The 10,204-nt window shown below is 35.1% G+C and overlaps 1 protein-coding gene across 1 annotated transcript in view; it reads right to left on the minus strand.

Annotated features, from left to right (window-relative positions):
• The window catches only part of LOC106883843 (squidulin), a 195,676-nt gene that overhangs the window by 80,949 nt on the left and 104,523 nt on the right, over nt 1-10,204 (minus strand). The window contains exon 2 of the mRNA XM_052971897.1: nt 2,658-2,688. Within this exon, the coding sequence (XP_052827857.1) occupies nt 2,658-2,688 (31 nt within the window). The remainder of the gene's footprint in view (nt 1-2,657; nt 2,689-10,204) is intronic.

Raw genomic sequence — 10,204 nt, forward strand, 5'->3', positions numbered from 1 at the left:
ACACACACACACACACACACACACACACACACACACACACACACACATATATATATATATATATATATATATATATGTGAGTGAGTGATTGAGTGAGTGAATGAGTGAGTGTGTGAACACACAGACACGCACACAGTAGCTTATATATCGTCCCACTCCCCTTCTATGTCTGTGTGTGTTGTATTGCATATACAACAGTCTAAATTTAACTTTTTTATCTGGAAACAATGTCTCATGAAGTAATGAACAAAACAAAATTCCGGCTGTAACAAATATCATAGCTTCTCTCTATTATAAAGGCACATCCACACAATTCGTCCTCAAAATGACACAATGAAGGTCAATTCGATATTCGAATTAGGATCCTTTGTGTTATAAACAATACGAAATTCATACTCAATTATGAAACTAAAACTATCATATGCTAGGCATTTTGTCAAACGCTCTCTTGATTTTGTTAAACTGCCACCCGTAAGAGAAAACCAGGACGCAAGGTTTAAACTTTTGAAGGAATTAAAGCATTTTTGCCAACCCCACAAAGTATGAAAGGCAATACTGGTCGAGGCGAGATTTGAACTTATAAAGTGAAGAGCCGGAAAAAATACCACGAGGCATTTTAGTCCCGCGTTCTAACTATTCAGTAATTCTGGTTATAATAATCCTATCTAATATAGGCACAAGGCTGGCAGAGGGAGCAAGTAATTACTTAACTTGTACTTATTTCGTCGTCTCCGAAAAGATGAAAGACAAAGCGACCTCGGTGGGATTTGAACCCAGAATGTAAAGACGGATGAAATGCCGAAAAGTATATAATTCGGTGTGCTAAATATTCTGCTGGCTCGCTTCGTTACAATAACGAGAATAATCTTCTATGTAACGTTTAAATTTTCGTATATCTGCCCTTGAGGTAAAAACTTATAATGATTACAAATTTTGGTATAAAACGAGCAATTTTGAGAGGTGATATTTTTTATCGATTACATCGCTCGTGTTTGATGATTATTTAATCGGCCACGAAATGATGAATGGCATAGCCGACCTCGGTGAGATTTGAACACAGAATGCAGACATGCCGCTGCGCATTTTATTCGACGTGCCAACGATTCTGCCAGCACGAATCTGATTGTAATAACAATGATTTTGATTATAATAATAACGATAATCTCTTCTGCATCATTTCAATTTTAATATACACGCCGCCGAGGCAAGAACAAATAATTGTATAATAGAGTTTTAAAATTTTATTGCTATTTATTTATTCATAAGAAAGTTTACATTTAGATTTACTTCTACACATTTTAAAATATTATAATTATGTAAGCTAATCTTCCATAGAAAGATCATTGACCGCCCAAACCGAGGAATAAGCATAATTTGGTGATGTTTCTTGGTCCCAAGGCAGCAATGTTTAAGTAGACCTCTGAGCAAAAGCATTCTTGAAGTTTAGAGATAGCTTATTTCAAAGTATATTATCAAATGTATCTTTCCGCCTTTTTAAGGTGGTTCAATGTGATATAAGATAGCAAAAGCGTAATAAAAGAAGAATATTCTTATCGTCTGCACGCAAATATCTCTTTTCTAAAAATGAATAAGTTACCGAAGAGATGCTCATTTCTTTCTTAACGGTATAAGTTAAAAAAGTTTGAAGCGGAATCTCAACTTAGAAGTTGAGAATATGAACCAATAATCGTTTCTGATATAACTACGCCTTAAGATGGTGAGCTGGCAGGAATCGGTAGCACGCCGGGTAAAATACATTTTGTCTGTTTTTACGTTATGAGTTCAAATTCTACCAAAGTCTACTTTACTTTACAGGATCGATAAAATAAGTACCAGCTAAACACTGGGGTCGATGTCATCGATTTAACTCCTCCCCCAATACTGTTGGTCGGCGTTAAAATTTGAAGCCAATATAACCACAATACCTTAAGGCGGTGGGCTGGCAGAATTGTTGGCTGTCTGGGCAAAATGCATATGGCCGTCTTTACGTTCTGTCGAAGCTGACTTTGCCTTTTCGAGATCGACTTTGCCTTTCATCGTTTCGCCGTCGATAAAATAAGTACCAGTTGAGCACTGGGATCGATGTCATCGACTTACACCTTTCTCCTGAAATTGCAGGTGTTATACCAAAATTTCAAAACAAAATTATCATGATACCAAACCTTTCTTTCACGGAAGGCTGTAGAGTCTTGTAACAACTCCAGTGGGAAAATGACTGACATTTTATTTTTGCTACCATTGAAGCATGAAGGGTAAAGTTGCTTTGAACACGGGAAAATCACAAAGTACCACAATGTATTTATTCCGTTTTGTCAACTCACCAATATAATATTTACCGTTTTTTTTTCATAAGGACCATGCTTCAGATTTGTGGCTAGAGGTATGGACGATATTATAAAACTCACTAGTTGACAGATATATCATTTTATAGATCCGGAGAGGCTAAAAAGCAAGGATACCTTTGGTAGGATTTAAGAGCAGAACAGCAAAGGCCATACCTAAAGAGCGCAAAACAATTCTGCTAATAGCGTAGTTACTACGTTGCTAATATGGATATATATTTATGAAACTTTTCGTTAAAATTTCAAACGAAATTTTTTAAATAACACATAGTTTTTTCACATAATGACGTTAAAAAAAATTGTATTTTAGCTTACCGTCAAGTTGTTTTACCTTGAGTTGATTGGCCTGAAATACAATAAATTAGAATATGGATTAATATTTATTGGTGTTATAAAATATTTCAGTTATAAATCAGTTTAAGGTTAAAACCATGCAGATTTAAAAATCAACATTCGTTTTATGGTGAGAAAAATATCAGTCTTTTTATTTTCTGTATCGTAAAATAAACGTCAATGGTTGACTCACTGTTGAATAATAGTAACAAAGATCTTATTTATTTTTATTCTATTTATTTTAGCTACCCAGAGCGTGTGATTTATGTTGTCCACAACTTTTTCCTATAAACTTTTAAGACGTGTAACCTTGACATATTTGTTAAAAATAACTATTGAAATAGAAAAGGCTGAGAGTTTTGGGTGTTGTCATTTTGCCATTTTCTGTAGATTTTCTCTTACCGTAATTATTCAATAACAAAAACCCAAATAGCAAAACTACGTAAATGCTTATGTCACAAGACGTGTTCTCGACATACATTGAATGACTTGGTTCTATATCTGTCTGCCTGCCTGCCTGCCTACGTATCAATCTATCCACGTATATACATACATACATACATACATACATATATATATATATATATATATATATATATATATATATATATATATATATGTATGTATGTATGTATGTATGTATACATACACACACACACATCTCTCTCTCTCTCTCTCTCACACACACACATATATATATATAGCTAGCTAGCTAGCTCGATAGATAGATAGATAGATAGAAGTGTGAGTCAGTAAACAATGCAAATATAAATTACATCACGTATAATCCACTCTCGTATGTAAACACACCCATACACACTCACTGACACACGGATACATGTATGCATGTGTGTGTGTGATGACTGGGTGTGTGGGGTGGGGAGAGAATGGGCTAAGAGAAATAATTCAAAGTGGACATTGGTATGTATTTGAACAAAAAAGACGAATCAGGATATATTACATAATATACACGATGAATTTTTAAATTTTTTCATCTATCTTCGTTTCTGGAGAGAATAGGCCAATTTCCACTAAGAAATTGGTAGTAACTCCATATGAGAAGGGGAGATAATCTCAAGAATGAAAACTTCTCCAGTTCTTCAAAATTGACATATCGCTTATGAAAGACAGTTTTGTTATCTGAAGAGAATAGGGCACTATAGACATGGACATGCTTCATCTTCGTTAGGCGTCATAGGTTCAGCAAGTGTCCTACATTACCTTCAACAAACAGAACACTTAAACTTAGATATGTAAATTTGTGGGGGGGGGGGGTTCTCCATTTATTTTAACCCTTTCCGATGTTATTAGAATTAACACGAAAAACATTTTTTATCGTGGTGATGTTTTTGTTTGTGTAATTCAGCACTTTCTCTACAATTTTTATCTATCGTATTTGAAATTTGAATACGATTTACTTCTCTCCAAACATATGGCATTAGAGTAACAAGTATTTTTTAAAAAAACGAATGAATTTATCTGACAATTCAATATAAAGAAGAGCATATATATTGTCTCGTTAGTTTACATAAATGAAAAAGAAAAAGAGCACTCTTTCCTCAATGGAGAGTTATTTTCCATCATATATCCAGGATGCGTCTTGTATATTATTCAATTAAAACTCATTCAATTCGAGGTCGATAAATTAAATACCAGTTGCGTACTGAGGTCAGTCTAATCGACTGTCTCCTCCCCCAAAATTTCGGGACTTGTGCCTAGAGGAGAGAATAATATAAACTCATTCGTTTTTCAGAGCAAATCTACTTTGGGAAAGTGGAGGCTTAAAGGCCCAGTGGTTAGGGCAGCGGACACGCAGTCGTAGGATCGCGGTTTCGATCCCCAGACCGGGCGTTGTGAGTGTTTATTGAGTGAAAATACCTAAAGTTCCACGAAGCTCCGGCAGGGGGTGTGGCGAAACCGACTGCACTCTTTCACCACAGCTTTCTCTTACACTTTCTTCCTGTTTCTGTTATACCTGTATTTCAAAAGGGCCAGCCTTGTCACACTGTGTGTCACACTGAATCTCCCCGAGAACTACATTAAGGATACACGTATCTGTTGAGTGCTCAGCCACTTGCACGTTAATTTCACGAGCAGGCCGTACCGTTGATCGGATCAACTGGATCCCTCGTCGTCGCAACTGACAGAGTGCCAATATACAAAAAAAATCTTGATGTTCTTATTACACTCTCACACACACACACACACACGCAGAGGCTGCGTGATTGCACTTTAATGTTCAATGAAATCTCAATGTTCAGCGTTCTTTCAGCTGGAAATAGAGAATAAAGCTAGTTGCTCTTAAAGCGCAATTTTCACAGAAACCCTAATGTATAAATAATTCTATACTATATTGCAGAATAATGTTGTCATATATATAGTGTGCAGTTTTGAAATATAACCTATAGGGACCACAATAACTGCAGATTTCCCAAGCGGTATATACCGATTGTGTGTTGCATAACGAAAATTTAATCAAAATCCCACTATAATTATGTTCGTTATAAGTTAGAATATATTTAGATAAAAGGACAGCATGTTGAACGTTAAGTTTTTGTAAATTGTGTATCAGAACTTTGAAAAATTAGATTATAATGAAAGAGCTGTGTTCGTTAAGATGGCCGGGAAGAGAGAAGCAAGTGTCATGCTATTTTAAAATTCACGTACAGTAACAGTAAATAGGTTGCGCGGCAAGGGAACGATGTTTGGAAGCGTTAGAGGTTTCCTCACAACATTCTGATGTCGTTTACAAAAGGCGTTTTAATTGGCTAGCTGATTGCACCTGACATTTTCCATCTTTATGCGTGTGTGTGTGTGTGTGTGTGTGTGTGTGTGTGTGTGTGTGCGTGTGAAAAGGAAAAGGAAAAGGATACGTGTGTGTGGGCGCGTATGTGTGTGTGTATGTGAAAAGGAAAATAGAGACATAGAGAAAGAAAGAAAGAAAGAAAGAAAGAAAGAAAGAATGAGATGAAGGGACTTTTTCTGGAAAGCTTTCCATTTGCAGAGACACCTAACGAAAGGGGTGTTGAGGGAAGGGTGTAGGCCAGACAACAACTGACGACAAGGATGAGTAGTTCTGTCATTTTCAAAGCAAAAGACTGGAAACGACGTTGTCTACCAAGTGGTACATACCACGCATTAAAAACCATTCACAACTATCAACATTAGGGACACTGTGAAGAGTGGTAACGTGTTTCATTAGTAACTAGATGAAAATTTGAGATGTGTAATTATATCACCATTAAATTAGGTCATTGTTCTATTGAATTTTTTCAGCCCTAAATAGGGCGACAGATCGAGCAATACAATCTGAAATTTAATGGGTCACATTCAAAAACTGAAACCAATAAATTCCACTGAAAATCAAAACCGTTCACAAAGAATGGTATGGAAAACATTTTCCTAGATGGCAAATGAATAGAGAGGAAATATACAAACGGTATTGATCAAAACATCAAACAGGAAATTTATCAAATGATTCCAAGAACGTTTTTCATTCCTCAAACATCAAATGCTGTGTATTTATATTTACTGATTAAATGATATCCTTCTTTCTACACTTGAAACACTATGTAAACTTTGAACATGAATTTATATATACTCATTTGAAGAATAATGATTTTAATTTCATTTCAATGTACAGAGAGCTGCAGATAGCTATGTTGTTGATATGCTGGCATACTCACTGTGCAGTCGATATTTCATTTCCTATCACAAGTTGCACTTAGTTACTTACTGTCTCAAACTATATATCTGTTAATAGGTACCGGAGACAAATCGAGTTTATTGTTGTTCGATATTACTAATGAGTGTTTTGTCAATTATTCTGATAATGTGATTTTGTAGAACTAACTACTTTTTCATTAACGTCATGAGATGAGCTTAATTCCGTCAATATGCAGAGTTTGGAACTGAATAAATACATAAGTTACAACATTATTGTTCCTAAAATAATTATTTCGGTTATTAAACTCGGCTCAATTGTGTTTTCGTTTAGAATACATGTTTACACAACTCATCAAGAATATATGTTTACACAACTCACTAAAACATCAACTATCTTACTACATTAATACAATTGAGGAAGAGACCTGACTGCAGTTTATTGGAAAGAAAGCGCGAGAAGGAAATAATAAGTATTATTACAAGGAATGTCGTAAAAGCTAGTCAAAGAACAATATCTAGTATTACGATAGAGATACTAATAATAATGATGATGATAATAATATTAAATTCAAATTACGATGCACGTAAACAAACAAACGAAGTTTGCTTTTAGAAGTGTTGAGATGTCTTAGAAAGTTAAATTGATTTTAAATTCTCAAACGCAGGATAGCCTGAACAGGAAAAACTACCCCTATTTTGCAGAAAAAAGTGTAGGCGGCCAGCAAATAATAATAATAATAATAATAATAATAATAATAATAATAATAATAATAATAATAATAATAATAATTGAGCCAAGAATTATCATAGATGTCGCTTTTTCTGCTGATGTGAATATAGTGGTAAAAGAACAAGAAAACAAAATGAAAATAGAAATACTTAGTAACAGAAATGCGAAGACTGTTGAGAATTTCTGCAAAAGTATTCCCAGTAGTCACAGGTGCTCTGGGTTCCGTTCCCCCAAAGACTTGGCAATTTCTTTGATGATGATAAGAGTAAGTACGACAAGTGAATTAATACAGAAATCTTTTCCATTAGGAACAGCAATGTTTTTTTCTCAATCCTTAAGATGTAAGTAAACTATTCGTGACTTGGTATCAAGGACATCGAATCCTACTGTAATACCTTTGTGCATAACATTCAATAATAATATTATTAATGATAATAATAATAATAATAATAATAATAATAATAATAATAATAATAATAATAATAATAATAATAATAATAATAAAAATAATAATAATAATGATACCTATTTTTATCATTGACCACACGGATTCATCCGCACGACACAAAAATCGCCATACAACAATCGTTATTAAACACGCTGGAATCTACATTATATACATGTACACACACGTGCGCGCGAACATATGTATGTAGGTATGTATATGACTATAAAATAGAAATAATTACAAAGAAAAACTAGTTACAAAGTTGGCTGAGGGCACTCCATAACACTAACGCCCATCTGTTCCGATCACCTGCTAATCGACTGCTTAGAAACTTCGGGTATTCCATCCTGGGTAAGTATATTTTTCGCGAGGGACATCCAACCTCTTTTGTTCCCTAATGGCGTATGGGGTAATTTTCTCCTATTCCTTTTTCAGTAGTAGTTTAAGGATCTTAATCAATATCAATTTTACAAAATGATATTAACATGCTGCCGCTAAAAACCTTAAGCCAGATTTTTACTTGCGAAGCAGACACCTTGAAACCGGTTCTTTGGCTCAACTTCCTGAGAAATACGTGCACCATAAAAATGAAAAATTCAGAAGTTAGATATCTCTACCCAATATGGGATGTAAAAATATTACCTTGTATAGTGAATGCGTGTTGGCACTCCGTCGCTTACGACGTCGAGGGTTCCAGTTGATCCGATCAACGGAACAGCCTGCTCGTGAAATTAACATGCAAGTGGCTGAGCACTTTGAATTACAGGCACAATAGAAACAGGAAGTAACAGTGAGAGAAATTGTGGTGAGAGAATACAGCAGGGTTCGTCACCATCCCCTACCGGAGCCTCGTAGAGCTTTAGGTGTTTTCGCCCAATAAACACTCACAACACCCGGTCTGGGAATTGAAACCGCAATCCTATGACTGCGAGTCCGCTGCTCTAACCACTGGGCCATTGCGCCTCTACTGTATAGTGGATATATGGAGGCAAAAATGCGTGCAGTTTTTCTCTCAAGTGAAGATATCATGATGATAGATTACTGAATAATCTTTGATTTCCAATATTTATATGTATTTAAATATTATTCTGTTTTTCAGCCAGCAATTAGTGAGGTCATTGAACGTTTTCACTTTTAAGTTTTTACGATTGTACCTGCAGCGTACGCAAAGTGAAAGAAACTAACTGAATTGGCTTGGAGCTCTATAAATGTTCCACAGTATTTATTGTTATGTATTGGTTTAATGTTGTTTCTTAGCATGCTCTTCTTGGGTATGAAATCCAATTAATGAGGTAAAAATAAAGTATCAATTACTAGAACCGCAGAGATTTACCAGTAGTTATATTATCGACCAGAGCAATCCAATACATAATCGACACCTATGGGGTTCTAACATAGAATCAATCTAATTTTAACGCCGAAACTTTCATCACCACATGCTTCTTGAGTGCCTTCAGCGATATTGAGTTTGTTACAAGCATTTAAACCAGAAACTCCATGTTCCAATACTACAATACGTTTCACAGAATAACTTTCATCTGCACATGTGTACACAGGTCGTTCGTTAAACTCACCACTCTCTTTAGACTGGGAGTTCATCCAAATGCCATTAGTACTGTTAATAGTATCAGGCTCCGAGCCCAGTGGCTTACCATTTTTACTAGACCTACAGTCTTAAAATATAACATATCTTAATATATCTTAAAGTAGCGCTGACAGATAGAATGTCAGGATGGCTAATTAAATGCTTTACAGTACATTACAAATTTATTGTGTCTTAAATACCTAAATATTAATATAGGTACGCTTGCTTATTTACTTAAGCATTCGCATTGTTTAGAACACGGGCCATCTACGACTTTTCTCCATTGTTTTCGATCCTAAGCTGTCTTTTCTATCTCCCACCAGTTGGATCCCTGTTTTTTTTTTTGTTTTTATTTTTGAGAACTGTCTTCGTACTTGCCTCGCTAACGGAAGACCTTTCACGCTCAGGTTCCGTTGCCTTGAAAATTACCATCGATGCTTTTTATTAGCTAGGGATGTTGATCATATGCAAACCCATATAAGTCCGACCTCTGGGGAGAGGTGGTCCATATAAACCCGGCCTCTGTTCGTTGGCCTCACCAGTATGGGAGATCCTATCGAGAGCTTGCGCTATATTGACGTAGTTCTAAGGGTCATAAGGAATAGAAGCCCTAACACTGCAACAAAAAGACTAGACCTTGAGGCGAGTGTACAATTACTTTTTTAATATACTGTATATAACTGTCAGAAACTATAATCACTTTGCAATTTCTTTTATAGCTAGAAACTTTAATTTAACTCATTCACCGAAGCATATATTTCCCCTCTTTTTACTGTATTCTTCGTTGACTCATGGTAAAATAGAGAAAATTGAAGTAAATTATTACTGTAAATATCTAAATATAATGTTAAATATTTGATCAGAGAACGGCTGATAAATTTTGTCAAAAATACTCGTCGACCGAACGTTATTCCAATAAACAAATTTCCAATATTCCCTTAATTTAACCGCATTTATAACACTGCTAATGTTTGTCGTTTCTGTTGCTGCGTGGAATGTATACCGCCTTAAGCAATATTATACACTAATTGGCTTCTTACATCGAAACCTACAATTCTATACCTTATTTTTACCCATTAATGCTTCTGAATTATATATAT

This window comes from Octopus bimaculoides, chromosome 11, assembly GCF_001194135.2.
Source record: "Octopus bimaculoides isolate UCB-OBI-ISO-001 chromosome 11, ASM119413v2, whole genome shotgun sequence".
Classification (NCBI taxonomy): domain Eukaryota; kingdom Metazoa; phylum Mollusca; class Cephalopoda; order Octopoda; family Octopodidae; genus Octopus; species Octopus bimaculoides.